The sequence below is a fragment of the Panthera leo genome, chromosome A1 (genome assembly GCF_018350215.1).
Source record: "Panthera leo isolate Ple1 chromosome A1, P.leo_Ple1_pat1.1, whole genome shotgun sequence".
Classification (NCBI taxonomy): domain Eukaryota; kingdom Metazoa; phylum Chordata; class Mammalia; order Carnivora; family Felidae; genus Panthera; species Panthera leo.
Window position 1 is genome coordinate 28,561,027 of NC_056679.1, and position 20,295 is coordinate 28,581,321.

The following is a 20,295-nucleotide window of genomic DNA, read 5'->3' on the forward strand; positions in this document are numbered from 1 at the left end:
TAACCATTTAAGTATAATTTTAGGGAGGTTTACCCCTTCCTATAAATGTTCCCTGTTCTTCAATTAAAACACAACAAAAGGTTCTCTATTTTTAAAGGTAATTACCTGTTGTATGAAAAATTCATGTGACCACTGTCTAATGAGGGCTTATTGTGACTCTCTTTGTAATAGATGTTTTTAATAGTTGGGGCTACACCGAGACAGGAATTTGGTGTTGAAGAAATGAGATGACTTTTTTAGAGTAAAATTATAAACTCCACATACCAATGGATCTGGGCACAGATAGGCCCAGCCACCTCAAGGAGATGGAATAACTCTGGGGCCTGGAGACTCATATGTTACTTGACTAAACCTTTTAACATATCCAAAGAAAGCCCGTGTCGTTCTGACTGTAGATTCTTGTTCAGTCTTGGTACCAGGTCAGTGTCAGCAGTTCCCATCTGTGCCTTGCGTAGGGGATAAAGAACCTAAAAGACTTTTGACTCATATGGTTCCATTTATCTTTGATGTCATCTCTCTTGAGGAGAATTCATTTAATGTACTCTCCTTGTTCGAAGGACAAGGTTCACCAAATAACCTTCTGATGAGGATTTGGCTTTCCGTGTAGGTCTCCCCCTCTGAATAATATGCTGCTATGGCAACCAGTGTACCCTGTGGTCCATAGGAAAGTTGCAGTTTTCATTGTGTTGTAGTATTTTCAATTCTTATTTTATATATCAGAATTTATGTATAGATCAGAATATGTGTGTTTAATAATATTCTCCTGGGAGTTAGGTTTGTGTCAGTTGACATGACAAAATCAGGTTTTGAGTCTACGAGACTGAGGACCTTGACAAATGGACCAAAATAATGCCATCCTATGAGATTTCTTAGCAGACACAGCTAGCCACCTTTCTCCTAGGAAGTATAAGTATGACCATTCTCTGAGTGCATTTCCCTTTTCAAGCTTCAAATTTTAACAACCAACGTGAGTTGGGTGAATTACATTGTTCTAAAGCCCAAAACCAAACTGAACAGATGTGTTCCATAAACTAAACCATAGATAGTTTCAGATGCTACTTGATTCTGAAATTATATTTGTCATCTCATCATAAAAGTATATAGTTAAGTCACTGCCACAATTCTGGTCTTTCTCTGTACGGTTTTATATTGGGTCTGTTTCAGAGACCTGATGGTAGTAAATAAACAATAGATTCTCAGCGTGACATCTCATCGTTCTTCTCTATAGAACTTGTAAATAAAAGGGAAATGTCAAGGATCTATTGGAGAGAGAGGTCTACTTTGCTTTGGCAAACGTGTGGCACTCAGCACTTGATTAAACAGGGTGACAGTTTCATTATTTTTAGCTCAAAATAGTTCACAGCACTGCAAAACACAAATGTTGCTTTCCCCCCACCCCCCTCCCTGGTCTTTCAAAATGCTTTAGCACAAAAGAGCAGTTTTCTTATTTGAAATGGGACGGGGTCAGGAAGAAGACAGGTCAGTTGTTTAGGCATTGTAATTATCTGTCTGCTTGCTCCAGTATTTCCACAGGATGGAATATTATTTGGAGTCAAAGGAGTAAACGTACCCCACTCAGCAGAAAGAACATTATACTTAGTTCTATTTTTAGCTCTACCCATGTTAGCTGGGTGGCTTTAAGCAAATTACTTAATATATGTCCTTAGCTTCCTCATAATTCTTGTCTCATTGTTAAGAGAATTACATGAAATTATATGAGAAAGCATTGAAGCTTCTAGTTTGAGATCTGGACTGTAGAAGGTCCTCAATAAATTATGGCTTCTGTTGTGATCATCGAAGTTACTTTAACAACTACCACTATTAATGTTATGATTGGTAATCTTGGAATATGTCAGGCAGTGAACATGTATATCTCTTTACTATAGAAATACATATGAGATGTGTTCCGGGACTTCAAATTTATTATTATTTTTAAGGAGCTCATATTCTATTCCAGACCAACTATATAAAGCAAATAGAAGACAATAAAATAGTAATTATCACGGAATAACAGTGTGACACATGGGGTTCTTACTTGAAAATACAGATCTCCTGGACCATCCCGGAAAATAGTAATTTGAGAGGTCTTGGGTGGGGAGGTTGGTTAATCAATATTTTTTACTAAAACTCTAGGCAATTCTCATTTGGAGTTTTTTCAAAGGGTAGGTTCCCAAATATTCAAAGTACTTCAGAGCTTTTGAACGTGTATTCAGCCTTGTTTATGTGATAGTCTCTGATAAAAGAAGCTTATGAAGGCGGCTTGACTGAGTTCTGGTGGGGGGAGCAGTTCTTCTGTAATTGTGTCTATATGCTGTTTGCTACATACTTTATTTTAAATAAGTTTTATTATATTTTGCAACATTTTAAACATTTTATGTAGAGCTTTGGTGTTTTATTACCACCTTCAAGCTTACTTCATTTAGATGTTAATTTAGAAGTCCTTAATGAACCCACAAGATGTTAAAGATGCTGTATTGCATTATGTCACATTGGACTTGGTTCCTCTGAAGACAGTGCTACGAGTAATCCTCTATCCTGTGGGAAATGTTTAGGTGAAGTAGCTTCTGGATCTCTGAGGATTGGAGCTGTTACTGCACCGATCTATAATGCCCGGGAGAGAATGAAAGTGCCTGATGTTCTGTTCTATGACAACATCCAGGTAAGATCACTGCTTTGCGTTTATGGATAACACCTCTTACATTGTGGTAATCAACTCCATGGTGAAGCTGATATTTAATTAGTTTTATAATTTGCCAAGTTCAATTCACATGATGCAAAATGAGATGTTGAAACTTTTTTTTTTAATTTTAATGTTTATTTATTTTTAAGAGAGAGAGAGAGAGACAGATAGAGCATTAGTGGGGTAGGGACAGAGAGAGAGAGGGAGACACAAAATCCAAAGCAGGCTCCAGACTCCGAGCTGTTAGCACAGAGCCCAACGCAGGGCTCGAACCCACAAGCCATGAGATGACCTGAGCTGAAGTCTGATGCCCAACTGACTGAGCTACCCAATTCCCCCGGAACATCTTTTACTAAGGCATTGTAAACTTTTCAGTTCATTCCAAAGACACTTGAAAATTGGAAGAGTTGCTGCTGTGACGAGAATCATATGTTTTCTATGTGCACATGCACTACACTCCAGGTAAATAAAATGAATGTATCATGAAATTAAGAACAAAAGGAACTGATACTCATCCTCTCCTTTGCTTTCCTGTCAGTTAAATTATCTCAACAGTTCAAAGAGGATGTGTCCTATGTATTCTTTTTCTCATATTCCTTTTCTTTTCCCTGAAAAGTCCTAATATTTTCCTATCCTTTTCCTTTTTTTTTTTTTAAGGGAGAAAGATAATTTCTCACTTGTAAACTAATCAATAATTACAGACCTTCCACTAAGCCCCCAAAATAAGTGTATACCCAGAAAGCTTTACTGTAGACATTCACCTTAATAAGAATGTTTTCCAGAGAAAATTACCCATACTATAAAAGGAGATTTTCCTTTTCCAGATTTTATGTCAAGTGGTTATATATTTAAATTTTTCTCTAATAATTTGTCCCTAATCTGCATGTAGATAATAACCTTACATTATGTTAGAAGAACTTCTACTTGCTGTTTTTACTATATTAAGGAGTTAGAAAAATTAAAAGTTTTTTTGCTGCCATTTCCCATATTTGTTGTTCAGTTAGTACCGTAATTTATATCCCTAGATGATATTAACAATGCAGAAGGTATCTGGGAAAATTTTTCTTCCTCAATAAAAATCTTGATTAAATATTTTGAAATCTGTCAAAACTGTAATTACTATCTATGACAAAGACAAAAGCATAACCTGAATTTATTTTGTATTCGTTCTATGGCCCACTAACTAATAACATAGGTCTGATTTTTCTTCTGAAGCATTAATACTCTTACGCAATCAGTAGACAAATATGCAGACAAGAAAGTTACTTTTAGGATACAGAAGGAAAGGAATCTTGCCTATCAAGAAAGACAGAAACATGGTTGTAAAGAAAATATACTATTCCCAAGCATTGATAGTAATGTACTCTGTTCATGTAGTCAAGAGGAATAAAGACAAACGAATCAGGAAATCTTATAAGTGACAATTTGAAAAAGTCCGTGGTAGCAAAGGTTGAAAAGACTTCCCAGCGTTTAAGAATGTAGAAAATTCAGTAACAGGGAGGGCCATTGTGCCCTTGAACACTGTCTGTTGCCATGGTATTTGTGACACAGACTTTGAGGACCACAGGGCTGCTATGAACTTTACACAGTGGCCCTGAGGGATTTTCTGCAGCCTGTCTCCAAATGTACCTTTTCTTCATAAAGCATTGTGAATTAACCATTAACAAAAAATTTTAGCTGTATCAATTCAAGGAACCATGGCTTTTGATCAAATTTGCTTTTATTGCATATGTTACTTCCTTTTATGCTGTACTTCCATTTTGAAGCAGTAATCTCCACTGTCTCTTAAATATTTAGGGGCTTCTATACCATTCTATTCTATGCCCTGAGGTCCCTTTGCCACATTGTATTGAAATTGATTTTTTTTAAGTTTATTTATTTATTTTGAGAGAGGCAGAGACAGTGCAACTGGGGAAGGGGCAGAGAGGGAGAGGGGAAGAGAGAGAATCGCAAGCAGGCTCCACACTGCCATCATGGTGCCCGATGCAGGGCTCAAACTCACAAAACCACGAGATCATAACCTGAGCTGAAACCAAGAGTTGGACATTGAACCCACTGAGCCACCCAGATGCCCCTGAAATTGATTTTTTAAATATGGTCTCTATACCACTGAAGTAAAGTCTATGTTTTCTTTAGTTTGAATCTTCACCAAATATCATGTGCCCAGCACATTGGGAATGCTGAGTAAAATATGTGTTGAGTGGATTAATAAAGAAAGAGTAAGATTTTGAATGTTCATAATCAGGAGTATTATTCTATTAAATGGGTCATTAAGAAATGTTACACTTCCAGTAGTAAGGAGAAATGGGAGGAAAGGAAAATAATAGCCTCTTAAACCTAAGGAACTTTAGATCTGAAAAAATGTTTAAAATATCTACCATGTGTCAAGCCTTGTTTAAGGTATTTGGATAAAGATATTAAAATACCCACACATACGCAGCTACACATAGGTAGCTCCAGGGCCCACATTGCCTAGGTCCATCAGCAGAGAAAGAAAAGAAAGGACACATGATTACTGGATAGTGTGACGAAAGTGCACACAGGTTACTATGGTAGCATCGATGAGATGATAGTCCCAGATTGAGCCACCCAAGTGCCCTGAGACATCTTTTACTAAGGCATTGTAAACTTTTAAATTCTTTCCAAAGACACTTGAAAATTGGAAGAGTTGCTGCTGTGACGAGAGTCATATATTTTCATAGAAATGAAAATACATCATGGAAAATGATGTGAACCCGGCAAAGTTGAGAGACTCTCTCAGGCAGAGAGACTAACATTTGCATATGTGACTTAGCATATGTGACTTAGCTATGTGTAGTTAGGAAACTACATATAATTAATTATCACTGGCACAGAGCTGAGGTTGCAAACAGAAGAGTGACAGGCGATGCAGCTGATGAGTTAGAAAAGGGTCAAATCATTTTGGCCTTCTAGTTAAGGAATCTGGATGCTATTCGTAAGAAGTGAGGAAGCCATTGGAAGATGTTAGGCACATTTCCACTAGCTAACTTTGCATTCACTCTTTAATGTTGTCCATGTGTTGGAACCAAGACAGAGAGAGACTTGTTAGGCGGCTGTTGCAATAGTCCAGGTGCAATAGTCAGGTCCTTATGAAGGATCTGAACGAAGAGGGTGACAGTGGGGATAGAGTGGAGAGAACAAATAGCAGGGCTCTTTAGGCAGTAGGTAGAGTCAATGGAACTATGTGTGAGATGAAAGCCAAGATTCTCCCTCAGGGAGCACATAAGCCTGGTGGAAAAGTAAACAGAAGAGAAGAGAGTAAATTATTCTAAATTTTTGGCTGAATATAGTGTGGGAGGAGAGTGACAGGAGAGGAGGCCAAGACTAAATCAAGAAGTTGAGAAGGGGAGGGCGGTTGAGGGGAGTGGCTACATTGGTGAAAGGAGTTAAGTACAGACTTCCAGTTATAAAATAAATAAGTCATGAGGATGTAATGTACGGCATGGGGGAATATAATCAATAATATTATATTAACTTTGCAATGTGACAGATGGTGGTGATCATTTCACGATGTATACAAATGTTGAATCACTATGTTGTACCACCTGAAACTAATTTAACATAATGTCGATTATATCTCAACACATAAATAAATAGCCTTTAGCAAAGAAAAAAAAGGGAGGGAGGGAGAAGGGAAGGATGAACCTTTGTTTCAAAGGTATTAGGAGTCATTTAAGGAATTTTAAAAAAAGAAGTGACTTTTTTTTTCCTTCCCCTCCCCCATGGTCTTCTGTTAAGTTTTTCAGGATCCACATAAGAGCGAAAACATATGGTATCTGTCTTTCTCTGTATGACAACAACAACAATAAAGTTAGGGAGGGAGCCAAATCATAAGAGACTTAAAAACTGAGAATAAACTGAGGGTTGATGGGAGAAGAGGGGTGGGAGGGAGGAGAAAGTGGGTGATGGGCATTGAGGAGGGCACCTGTTGGGATGAGCACTGCATGTTGTATGGAAACCAATTTGACAATAAATTTCATTAAAAAAGAAAAAAAAAGTGACATGATTTTGAACAAAGAAGTGATTGTCAGTACTATAAAGAGCACATTGCCTCAAGGAGAGACTGAAGTTAGAGAAGCCAAATTGGTGATAAAAATCTAGGCCAGAGATGTAAAAACCTAAATGAAAACTGGGGATAGAAAGAGAGGGATAAATACAATTGACTTTTGGGTGACTTAATAGCTTAGACTTGGTGTTTAACTGGCTCTTGATAAGGAAGGAGTGAAGCGTGCAAGATGATGGTAGAGGTTTGGTCGGATGGTAGGAAATGATGCTATTAACAGTGATAAGAGATACAGGAGAAAAAACAAAGTTGAGGAGAAAGTAATGAGACAAGTTTTGGACGCGGTGAGTTTGAAGAGACTGGGAAATAACCAAGTACATGGTTTGATAATTGCTCAGAATATGAGGCTGGAGCTGAGGAGGAGTCTTGCTGTTGAAGATCATCATAGAGTTGGTAGCCGAAGCAGTGGAATAGGTGAGAGTATTTAGGGAGAGTAGTCACACGTAGCTCTTCAAGCACTGACATGTGGGTACCCAACTCTGCACACAGCCCTCCCTCCCCCTTCGGTGGGTGCCCGTGTACAAGTAGGCATGAGCTACTCTGCCCTAAACCTTGACCCCAGGAGACCATGTAAAAAGGTACTGAGAGTGATCAAATGAAGGAATATGGAAGAAATCAGTATCCAAGGAATTGCTACAACAAAAAGATCCAACCTGAAAGACTGTGGAGAGAAATTGTTAGAGAGGTAGGAGGGATTCAGGAGAGGTGAACAAGTGGAAGGGGCAACTTTTAAGAAACTGTCTGTGGTACATGAGTGGGCCAAGAGGTTAAGAGAAGAATTACATAGGCAGTGTGACCTTAGCCTTAGCTAATGTTTGTTGATTTGAATACTCTAGTTGGATGGAATGAGGGCATTAAGTAGGAGAACATGAGTACACTATAGAAGAATACAACTATAGTTTGAATTTTTCAGTATTTACATGGCTTTTCTTTATCTGGTGATACAGGTGCTCCTTCTAACTTTTCTGTCTATTCCTCATGTGGATTAGCCCTTTTGTTACTGGAAAACTTTAATGTCTGGAAATTGGCACTGAGTTTTCATCTTAGAAGGAAGAGGTCTCCAGACCACATTACCAGTAGAACCCAGATTAGAGGGGTATTCTAGGCCTCCCTAGGGTAACCACACACATTGGCCTGCTTAAGATAATCCCTAAAATAGTCCCTGTTTACATTTGTTGCCCATTATTATTAACGATATCTCTTTTTAGTCTTAAAAGTGCCAGGGTGGACAATAAATTGATGTGCCCACCCTACTTCAAGCTTTGTTAAAACTCTAGTGCAACAGCGTATCTGAAAGCTTTTTAAAAAATAAAAACTACAAAGGTAAACTTTAGGAAATACTCATCTGTTTTTGAAGGAAAGAAAAAACTTTCTCAGTTTTTCTAAGAAAGAAACTCTGAAAGAAAGTATGGCTTAATTTGACAAGTAAAAGGAAAATATTCAAGATGTCAAAAAAAATCCATAAGAAGTTAAAAAAAGAAAAGCAAGCATAAGCTAGAAAAATATCTGCAGTGTGTATTAAATGCAGTTAATTTGCCTTTTTTACAAATGAGGAACTTCAGTAACTCAGTACTTATGAAGCTGTTATTGTTTTGATACAGAAAACCACGAGAAAGAAATAAGGATATTAATTGTTCTAGGATATATTTCTTCCCCCCAACCCCCGCCCCTGAGCCTTCGTGACCTACTTATGGTTGTCCTATTTTGCAAGATACAAAAGAGCAATGTAATTTCCTCTGTGGCTATTGTGAGCAACCTTAATCTTGTTCTTGTATTATATTGTGGCCTAATTCAAATAAAAAACATGGAAACTAAGTCATGTATTTCTAATTCTAAAGTTACGCTTCCTCTGAAGGTAATCGTTAAGAGCAAGTTAGTGTAACATGTTCCGTGGAAATCTCCAATTATTTTAGAGAGCCTTTGTATATTTACATTATTAGCAAGTGTTAATTTAAATATTATATTAAATTATAAGCCAACCCTAATAGAGCAATAGCTAAAATATGTTAGGGTTAAATTATGCAAACTCTGAAATAATGGTCAGTGGCTTAGTCTTGCTTAGGTGGACTGTTGCAAGCTTTCAGTGTCAGTGACCTAATTGGTTATATAATTTACAACCAACATTAAATTTTTTTAAATCAAATTGAGTATTGTCGGTTACAATAGATGTTTTACTTTCTTTTGTATTCAGTTTGTTTAAACTAAAACATAAAAATTTACCCATTTCTCCCACCCCTACCCCCTGCCTCTAGCAACAGCCAGTGTATTTTCTGTACCTATGAGCTTGATTTTTTTTAGTATATATATGTTAAATGTATTTTATTTACATATTATAAATATACACATATTTTTTAGATTCCATATGTAAGAGATCATACAGGATTTGTCTTTCTTTGACTTAAGCTTCTTCTGCATCTGTTGAGATGATCGTCTTCATATCTACATTAGCTCATTTGCAGATTATTCTTATTATTATATTATTATTATTATATTATTATTAATATATTAATATATTATTATATTATTATTATATTATATATATTATTATTCTTATATTCTCTTCTATTTTTTGTTATTTCTTTCTAGTTACCATGAGGCTTACATATATCTACAACAGTCTATTTTAAGTTGATAACAACTTAGTTTAATCCCATTATAAAGCTCAACATTCTTGTTCTTCCCCCTCATGTTTTGTTTCTGCTGTCACATTTTTTATCTTATATGTCAATTAATTATTATAATCAAAGATGTTTTTACTACCTTGCCTATTAACCTTCATACTATCTTTGTAAGTGATTAATCCTCTATCTTTACTATATATTTACCTTTCTGGTGAAATTTATTTTCATGTGTGTCCTCGTTACTAATTAACACCTTTTCTATTCAGCTTAAAGTCCTTTTAATATTTCTTGTAAGGCTCAGTTAGTGGTGATGACTCATTTAGCATTTGCTTGTCTGGAATACTCTGTTTTTCACTTCTGAATGATAACTTGCTAGGTAAAGTATTCTTGGTTGGCAAGGTTTTTTTTCAGTCCTTTGACTACCTTGTGCCATTCCCTCTGGCATGCAATATCACTGCTGAAACACCTGCTCATTGCTTTATGGGTGTTCCCTTCTATGTAACAAGTTGTTTTTCTACTGTTGATTTTAATATACTCTCGTTGTCTTTAACTTTTGACATTTTGGGAGCACCTGAGTGGCTTGGTTGTGTAAGTGTCCAACTCTCAATTTTGGCTCAGGTCATGATCTCACAGCTCATGAGTTCAAGCCCCGCATCAGGCTTTGCGCTGACAGAATGGGAATAAAATTCCAAGACCTTTATATATGCTTTCTCCCTCTTTCTCTGGTCCTTCTTCTCTCTTTCTCTCTCTCTCTCAAGATAAATAAATAAACTTTAAAAAATGACATTTTAATTATAATGTGTCATGGTGTGGGTCTCTCAACTCCTCTTCTTCGGAACTTGCTGGGATTCTTGGGTCTGGATGTTGGTTTCCTTCCCCATGTTAGAGAAGTTTTCAGTTATTATTTTTTAAAGTAAGATTTCTGCCTCTTTAACTTCTCTTTCCTGGGGCCCTATAGTTCAAATGTTAGTTTGTTTGATGTTGTCCCTTAAGTCTCTTAAACTATCTTCACTTTTAAAAAAATTCTTTTTTCTTTTTGATGCTTTAATGGGGTTTGTTCCACTGCCTTGTCTTTGAGTTGACTGATCCTTTCTTCTACTTCATCTGTTCTGCTGTTGAACTTAATTAGCTCAGTTACTATATTCTTCAACATTGTGACTTCTATTTGATACTTTTTATATTTCTCATCTCTTTGTTGAAGTCCTCACTGTGTTCATCCATCCTTTTCAGTTTTGGGGGGTGGTTTTCCTTATGACCATTACTTTGAAATTTTATTGGGTAAATTATTTATCTCCATTTTATTAAGATTTTTTCCCGAGGTTGTATCTTGTCCTTTCATTGGAACATATCCTTTGTTCTGTTTTTCATCTTGCTTAACTCTATTGGTTTTATACAATATATGAAATAACTACCTCTCCCAGTCTTAAAAGAGTGGCCTCATGTAGGAGATGAACCTTATCATTCAATGCTGCCTCAGCTCTTGATTGTCTCTTAAATCTATATGCTTGTTCAAGCTGCCCATTATATTTTTAATAATTCCCAGTACCTGAAGATGTGCCAAGACCTCTTGTCCCATAGGGGAGGATCTCAGCACTTGGACTCAGGCTGACTGGAAGCCACACCCTCAAGCATTAGCTTTTAAAAGTATGCAAATATATACAGTCCTGTGTACCATAACTATAGCCTCTCTGACCATGAGAACCAGGTGATCTAGAGGTGTCCACTGGATGACAGCCATAGAGATTGGGGCTACAAACAAGTGTCCAAGCCCTTTTCTAAGTGATACTAGGGAATTGGAGCAAGGCCAAGAAAGAGAAAGCCAAGATGGCATCCATAGCCTACATTTCTTGATAGTGCTCCATGGGCTTCTAAATGTGTGCCAAACTGAAGCTTGTTCCTCAGGCTGAAGCTCCAGGACAAGCAAAGAGGCCTCCTTCACAGAAGATTGAAGAGTATGCCTCAGTCCGCTGTCTTGCAGTGTCCTGGGCTGGTAGCCTCCCAAGCACCATCTTTATGATAGCCACAGTCTCATGGGACCCAGAAATGCAAGCCCCCCCAAGATACCAGAGCCAAATATTAAGGAGTGTCCCTGGGTGACAGCTGCATTAACCAGGGCACCAGACACAAAAACTAGGGCACCAGATGTGTGTAAAGCTCCCTTCCAGGAGACACTGGTGCTTTGGAGCATGATAAAGTGTGAGTACAAAGATAGCGCCTGCCCTCCAAGGTCTCTAGACAGGATTACAGCCAACCCTAGGATGCATGTTTTATTAGAATACTGCCCCCTCAGGCCTCAGTCATGATGATTAGCTAATAGTCCTCCTTCCTAGAATAACCGAGCTCCTGAATTTGTTGCCTATTGCTATGCCCTAGGGGTGGTAGCTTTTTAAGACCTCTCTGTCCTTTGGTTACAGTCCTGTGGGACTCACTGTATAAGCCCCACTGGCCACCAGAGCCATGTGATGTAGAGGTATCTTCTGGCAGAAGTCACAAAAATCAGGGGCCACATAGGGGTATGAGCTTCTTTCTGGGTGATGCCAATTATCAGTTGTATGGGACCAGGAATGCAAACTCCCCGGCCTCCAGAGCCAGGTGATCAAGAGGTGACTCCCAGGTCGTAGTCACAAAAATTGAGGCACCAGACCCATGTAAAAGCTCTCTTCCAGGAGATACTGGTGTTCTGGAATATGGGAGAGGGAGAGCATGAAGATGGCCTGTGCCAGTCTCCATCCCCAGAGAGTATTCCAGCAGGCTTCTACATGTGTGTATTAAGTTAGATGCCTGTACCTCAGGCCAGTTCTTTAATATAAGCAGGTGAGCCTCCTTCACTTTAAGTCTGGGCACAGTCAGCTGCCTCTGAGCTGGGCCCCGGGGCAGGGGAGTCTGAGCGCACAATCCTCTAAGAGCAGTTTCTCAGATCACTAGAGTCTTGTGGGTCTCAGGATGTAAGCCCTGTTGGCTTTCAAAGTTAGATGTTTTGGGGGGCTCATCTCTCAAGTATATGTCTTAAAAGTTGGGATGCTCAGTGTGGGGTTCGGACCCTTCGTTCCTCAGGGTGAAGCTCCACATTTTGAGATCCCTCCCAGTTACAGGATGCTGCACTGGGGGTGAGGTTTATGGTGAGACTGTGTCCCAGCCTCTCCTCCCTGCTTTGATGGTTTTCTTCTCATTTGCCCAGTGTGTAATCATCAGGCAGCTAGCCTTTAGATTTTTCTAAAAGGAAATTATTTCATCTGATGCTGTACAATCTGTGTGTCCACGGGGGGAAGTGAGTTCGGGATCTTCCTACACTGGCCATCTTGAATTGTCACCCTAGATGTTTTACTTAGCACAAAGAGGTATTTATTGTTAACTTTATTATTTCACCTTGATTATGCAAAACACAATTAACCTCTAGTTCTTTTCTCTCTAGCACATGATAGTGATGGAAGACATGCTGAAAGACTTTCTTCTTGGAGAACACCTATTATTGGTTGGCAATCAGGTGAGTTATGGCTGGAACTCAGGTACTAATGAATAAATGATAGTAACAGTTTAAAAGCAGTAAGTCTCTTCTTGTTGGAATATGTTTTTAGAAGTGATTCTTCTTTTTCCTACCAAAATGACTGATTTAATTAGGCAAAGAGGGCCTTCTACCTTCTAAGTTTTAGAATTATGTCCGGGCTTAAATCCCCATTCAGTCACCCATCAAGTTCTGTCCCTTCTACCTCCTAAGTATCTACTCTTCTTTCCTGTATCTGTCACCCTAGCCCAGCTCGCCGTCGCCTGTCACCTGGTCTACAGCAGTACTTTGCTAACATAGCTCCACATCAACCTTACTCTCACTCCGATCTACTCCTCACTCTGCAGCCAGGTTGATACTTGTCAAATTAAAATCTGATCAGGTCTCCCTTTTTCGCTTAAATTGGCTTTCCATTGCTCTTAGGTATAGTCTTCAGTATGGCTTACAGTGTCCTGCAGGATCTGGCCTCTGCCCACCTTTCTAGTCCTAAGCCTTGGCTCCTTCCTTTCTCTCACTCCGTGTTAGCTTGAGCCACTCTGAACTTGCTTCAGTTTCTTATCTCTGCCCTGGTCCTTGCTGCCTGCCCTTCTGTCTACAAGGAGCACTCCCAGTCCTCTTCCTCCGCCCCTTTCCCCTAACTCCTGAGAGGTCTCCCCTTGTCCCTAGCTGAATTCAATTTATCCTCCTTCTACACCCTTCTATGTTTCTGTCCTCACACTAGTCATGTTACTGTGTCTATGTGTAGAATGACTGTCTTTCCAACTTGTCTATATGATCTTCAAGGGCAGGGACCATGGTTTTCTTGCTTCTCTCTGTGTCCTTGGTTACTAGAACAGTGTCTGCTACATTGTAGATACTCACCATGTGTTTATGGAGGGACGGGATGGATATTTTCTGTTTAGAAGGTTCTGATAATGTTCCCCAGTTGAATTGTCAGATTCACAGTGAACAGCACCTTTGGTTTTTTTAAATGGGTCTTAAATTAATGATAAACTTTCAGAAGGAGTTTAGCCTTTATTTTTCCTTTTTTTTTTTAAACTTATAAAGACAACACACGTTCTTCATATATTTAGTCCCTCAAACTTATAATTTTAAAGTGTTGGGTTTTTTAAGTTTTTATTTATTTATTTTGAGAGAGAGAGAGAGAGAGAGAGAGAGAATACACGTAAGTGAGGGCAGGGCAGAGAGAGAATCCCAAGCAGTACAGAGGCAGATGTGGGGCTGGATCCCACGAACCGTGAGATCATGACCTGAGGTGAAATTAAGAGTTGACAGTTAACCGACTAAGACACCCAGGTGCCCCAAAGTGTTGATTTTTTTTTTTTTTTTTTTTTTTTTTACTAAACGTGGGCCAATCGAATGGCTTACTGATCGAGTACATAGGTTTAGAAGTTAACTGGTTCAAGCTGCAATAGCAACCCTGTCACAGATGGCTGTGACTGTGGGAAAATTGCTTATCTTACCAAGGCCCAGTGCCCTGATATCTAACCTGGAAGTGAAAAGAGTATGCACTCAAGTAAGAACCACAGGAGGTAATGCGTGGAAAGTACCTCATGCAGTGCCTGCCTCATAGTAGGTGCTCAGTTAAAATTAAATCTCTGTATCACTGTGCTGTTAAAAATGACTTTAATATTTTCTTGTTTCATTTTTTTCTAAATAAGAATTACAAGAAGTGTGATAAATTATTCAGGTTTTTTTTTCCCACTGTTTAAAAAGTCCTGCCTACCTTTATGTATTGAAAAATCATTTTCCTCCCTGAGTAAGGATGGAGAGCAATTATCCAGTATTCAGTCCTTGATTTCAAGTTTTTCATCTGTCTCTGAAAAATGGTGACTCTCTGAAAATTTCTGACTATCTAGCCCAGAGTATTTCACAAACATTTTATAAGTGGTTAAACCTTGGTGCACTCAGTGTGTCCTTTTTGGGACTTCTGCCATCACCTGGATGACCTTAGACAGAGACTCTCCTGGCATCTCAGCAGCAGCAGGCCAGACCAACAATCTACAGAACTGGGACTTGGGGAATAATTTTGCCGAGAAGCAGCTTTTCAAAAGGAAGGTCCCTAGAGGTCAAGCTGTGAATTCAAGCAGCACGGAAATATCCTAGGTTATACTGATGCCCTAAGGGTTTAGTGGGTGGGATGGAGTAGAAGTGTCTTGCTAAAGGCAGAGTTGACAGTTGAGCAGCTAAGAGAGTCAGGGTTTCAGAAGAGTTGTCTAGGTTGAAAGGTTAAAGTTAGAAGCTAGCCAGTAACCAGAAAGACAGGAATCACACTCTAATCTCTGGGAGGGGAGGGGGGCTGAGGAGAGCTACGCAGGACGAGGGTGAGGTGGAACAGAGGTTTGCTTTTACTTTGTGGTAAGTGGAAAAGAGGCAGTGTGCTTTGAAATGACGCTAGAGTCATGTTGGTGGGAAATCCGGTAGGCTATCTCTAGTTGATTTCCAGTCCCAAAGAAGAGAACAGGACAGTAGGACACAGGGCCAGCCAGTGGGGTGGAGGCAAGAGCAGCTACCGCTCTGTAGGCATGTGCCTGGCATCACGAATGTCTCTCCATCACTGCTGTCACAAACCGTGCCTGTCATCAGCGGGTCTTGCCTTCTTTCGTCCTTGTTCTGCACCCACTTGGGAGAAAGAAAAATTGACCAAGGGAGATTGTATTCAGTGTTAAATTTGGTATGTTTAACTGGCCTTGTTCATATCAGAAGGGTTTTTCTGTTCATCATTATATACCTTTAAGACCATCAGTCTCATATAATAAGACTCTTAAATACAGAGAACAAACTGAGGGTGGATGGGGAGGCGGGGGAGGGGGGAATGGGTGATGGGCATTGAGGAGGGCACTTGTTGGGATGTGCACTGGGTGTTGTATGTAGGTGATGAACCGCCAGAATCTACCCCCAAAACCAAGAGCACACTTTACACACTGTATGTTAGCCAATTTGACAATAAATTATATTAATAATAATAATATTACCAATGTTGAAGGAACTTTCAGATTTCCCAAGTCAGTTCTGCTTCTGTGTCCATTAAATTATCTAATGAACAAAACTAACTCTCTTAGTCTGTTGTTTGATATCCTCCTGTCATTTGTCCATTATCTATTCCTACCCTGCTTGCAGCCTACTGTCTCATTCCTCCCCCTCAAACTCTTGTCCTCAGATAAATATAACTGCTTTCCAAACATACCTTTGTATCAGTGTCATATTCCAACCTTTGATCTTATCAGCCTGCTCTCTTATTTCCCCCATCTTTGCCTTTTGAAATCCTTCCAACCCCAGAGTGGCAATGTGCTATCATAGAAGAGCGAAAGCTGGGAATCCAAAGACCTACCTTCTTGTCCAGACTTTACAATTCTCTAGGTGATATTAGGTAGATTGCTATTACTCCTTAATGGGCTTTGTCTTTTTTCTTCTCTCTCTCTTTTTTCCCTTATCTGTTAAATGATAGGATTGAAATGGGTATTTTCTTTCTTTTTTTTTTTTTAAATTTATTCATTTATTTTGAAAGAGACAGTGAGAGAGAGTGAGAGAGGAAGGGGCAGAGAGAGAGGGAGAGAGTGAATCCCAAGCTGGCTCCATGCTGTCAGCGCAGAGCCCAATGAGGGACTCAATCCCATGAACCATGAGATCATGACCTGAGTCAAAATCAAGAGTCAGACGCTTAACCAACTGAGCCACGCAGACGCCCCTGGAATGGGTATTTTCTAAGGTCCTTCTGGCTATAATATTCTATAATATGTTTCTTTAATAAAGTCTTCCTGAACACAAGCCTGAAGCTTTGGCCCTATTCCTTGAACTGTTACAGCAGGTCAGTTATTGATTTCTTTTGGCTTCTCTTAGACTTATGCCTCTACCTGCCATCTCTCTACTAAACCGAGAGAGAGTCCCTTGAGAAAAGCCTTAATTATTTTTGCCTTGCATACATAGATAGTCAACAAATATTTGCTGAGTAAATTGCTGGATTGTAGAAGACTAAGAATAAATTCCCAATGAGTAGTCAAAATGATTTAGAAGTAGTATGAATTTAAAATTCAGGTTAACTCGGATTATTTTCAGGAGAGTCTAAGACAGATGGACTGAATTCCTTATTTTGTAAATTTGTAACTATCAATGAAGGAAACAAATTAGGTAGAATCTAGGGAGTGCCTACTTAAGAGAGTAAATAGTTAAGTGGCCCATTCAACTGGATATGTTTATATATACTGATGGGATCAGAGACTGGAAGCATTATCACTAGAACAGAATAATGGAATAGTAATCATTTTTAAATTTCAAATAATAATTAAATGGTGATTAATATTTAGCTAATTAAGTGACATATAACATTGTGCCTGCTTACATTTACCAGGTCAAGGAGTAGAGATTGAACCAAAGTGGCTAGTTAAAATTTAAACAGAACTTTTTAAATACTTTAGCTAATTTCAGTTCCTCTCACACTTGTTTTCAACCATTGGTGTTAAGATCTGGGGCGCCTGGGTGGCTCAGTCGGTTAAGCGTCTGACTTCGGCTCAGGTCACGATCTCGCGGTCCGTGAGTTCGAGCCCCGCGTCGGGCTCTGGGCTGATGGCTCAGAGTCTGGAGCCTGCTTCCGATTCTGTGTCTCCCTCTCTCTCTGCCCCTCCCCCGTTTATGCTCTGTCTCTCTCTGTCTCAAAAATAAATAAACCGTTAAAAAAAAAATTTTTTTAAAAAAAGATCTGAGCAAGATTCTACAATTTGACTCTTTTTCTCTCCCAGCCTTATTGAGATACAATTGACAAAATCATAATATATTTAAAGGGTACAATGTGATGATTTCATATACATATACATTTTGACAAGATTCCTCCCACCTAGTTGATTAAACATTCCACTGCCTCACATGTTTTCTTTTGTCATACGAACATTTAGATTCTACTCTCTTAGCAAATTCTATTATGTAATACAGCGTTATCAACTATAGCCACCATGTTATACATTAGATCTTCAGAGCCTGGTCATCTTATAGGTGAAATTTTGTACCCTTTTCCCAACCTCTCCCTATTACCCCACCCCCAGCCACTTTTCTATTCTGAGTCTGGCTTTTTCTTTATCTTTTTCTTTTGTAGATTCCTCATATAAATGATATCACGCAATATTTGTCTCTCTTTCTCTCTCTGGCTTATTTCACTTAACATAATGCCCTCCAAGTTCATTACAGTTAGACTGTTGACTGCTTCCATTTAGTATGTACAAGGGAGTGTAAAGTCACCTACACGATTTGTTGGCAAATAAATGCAGAGCAAGTACGACCCAGAGATGTGTTTTGCCAAGGATGGAGTTGTGTGTTCTCTTTCCCTGTGCTTTCCTCAGAATTCTGAGCATCTAGGAGGTTTCTTTTTCATGAACGTACTTTTGCAGTCATACTAACAGGCCCTTCATCAATGGCTTCGAAAATGCCTAGCTTCATTTATCAGTGGTATTTCAGCACCTCTGAATATTTTATGCACCTTCTCATCTTCACCTTTATTTCTATCTTGTAAAACAAAATAATAAATAAAGGAAAAAGGAGAGTGAAGGCATAGCTGGTAGGTTGAGGACTACTGACAGTAGTGGTATCATTGTTTTTATTAGTGTTTTTTTCCTAAATGCAAAGTGACAAGTGGGAAAATGCCTATTTTAATCACATGAATTATTCTGAAACTAAGTAAACTATTTGTAGCAATTGATCAGGCTCCTTTCTTTCTTTTTTTTAAATGTTTATTTTTATTTTTGAGAGAGAGAGAGAATGAATCCCAAGCAGGCTCCAGGCTCTGAGGCACAGAACCCAACACGGGGCTCAAACTCACAAACCAGAAGATCATGAGCTCAGCCGAAGTCAAGACACTTAACCGACTGAGCCACCCAGGCACCCCTTTCTTTCTCCTTCTAAGATATTACATGATGACTACTCCAAAAAAAAAAAAAAAAAAAAATCAAAAGTGAAGCTTTGAGGATTAAGTATTGGCAGAGAAACCAGCAGTGGGCTGGCAATAAAGTGTGATGAATGCTCTTAATACAAACTATCTATGGATACATTCAGTCTACCCAGCCTTCTGTTTGCAAACTAGAATCTGGCTGAAGTCCATGAAAAAAACTTTTAAATAGTTGAAGTTGTAAATTTGGAGATGCCTTGAAAGATTTCTCTGTCACCAGTAGCAGCTTTTACAGTGAGGAAGTTAAGGAGTAAATGTTGATTTTGAGATATCTCACGGTTTATTGTCTTTATAAGCCCAAATCCACCTTTTCTTTCCATATAATACTATATTTTCTAAGAAATCTGATATTAGACAAGATTTTATAACTGTTGGAAAGCTGAAAACAGTTCCATAAGTGTCACTTATCGTAGCAAAATTAAGTAACCCACATCTTATTTTGGTGAAGTGAATTGATTTTTGTTACCCTTTCGATTTTCTATGTAGGATTTTATGGCTCAGTGCAGCAACTTTCCAATAAGAGAAGCAGAATGGCTGCCTGTTAGCCAAAAGGGACAGGTGCCTGAAATGACACTAATCTGATGGTCCCTTAGTACATAATGCTGCAGAGTGTAGAACCACTTTAGTATGCCGCCACATGCATTATTTTCTACTTACTTTAATTATAACATTACATGTGCCTTTCGTGCAATTAGGAGTTTTCGTGAAGGCTTTTTCTTTTTTTTTTTTTTTTATCCTAGCATGACTTTCTATTTATTTAAGCTTGACTGAGAGGGAAAAAAAGAAATGCCTATTTATTTTTGAGTCAGTGATGCTTCTTCTGTCCCAACTCTACTGGAGAATAAGCTTCTTTTCTTCCCAGATTTTCTTTTCTCTTGATTTATAGAGCTATATTCTATTTGATAGGCAAAATATTGATTGTGGGTGTTTGGTGTTATAGAATCAACCTATAGGTGCGTAGTTTTTATTGTTTTTTAAAAACTCCCTAAGAATAAACTTACATTTTTGTGTAAGAACCCTTGAGTTTTGAGAGACAGTTGCATTTTATCAGATATTAAAAGGAAGAAATATTTCAGCAATATGGTGTTCCAAAGTGCTCAGCTATCCCTACCTAAGAGTGTTTTTCTAATATGCAGTATTTTAAGAGATGAAAATGTAATCATCTATATATAATGTGAGATAAAATTGCAAAGCAAATCATCACATTTTGATTTATGTTTAATGAAACATAATAATTTGTAGTCACTTCTAAATGAATATAATCCAGTAATTTGCCAGATCTTTCTTTTTTCTCTTTCTTTCTTTCTTTCTTTTCTTTCTTTCTTTCTCTTTCTTTCTCTTTCTTTCTTTCCTCCCTCCCTCCCTTTCTTTTCTCTTCTCTTTTCTTTCTTTCTTTCTTTCTTTCTTTCTTTCTTTCTTTCTTTCTTCCCTCCCTCCCTTCCTCCCTCCCTCCCTCCCTCCCTCCCTCCCTCCCTC

General features: G+C 38.6%; 1 protein-coding gene across 2 annotated transcripts in view; it reads left to right on the forward strand.

Moving 5' to 3' along the window:
- The window catches only part of VWA8 (von Willebrand factor A domain containing 8), a 370,895-nt gene that overhangs the window by 159,976 nt on the left and 190,624 nt on the right, over positions 1-20,295 (forward strand). For both annotated transcript variants that reach the window (XM_042927004.1, XM_042927013.1), the window contains exons 19-20: positions 2,553-2,659; positions 12,798-12,869. In XM_042927004.1, coding sequence (XP_042782938.1) covers positions 2,553-2,659; positions 12,798-12,869 — 179 coding nt within the window. The remainder of the gene's footprint in view (positions 1-2,552; positions 2,660-12,797; positions 12,870-20,295) is intronic.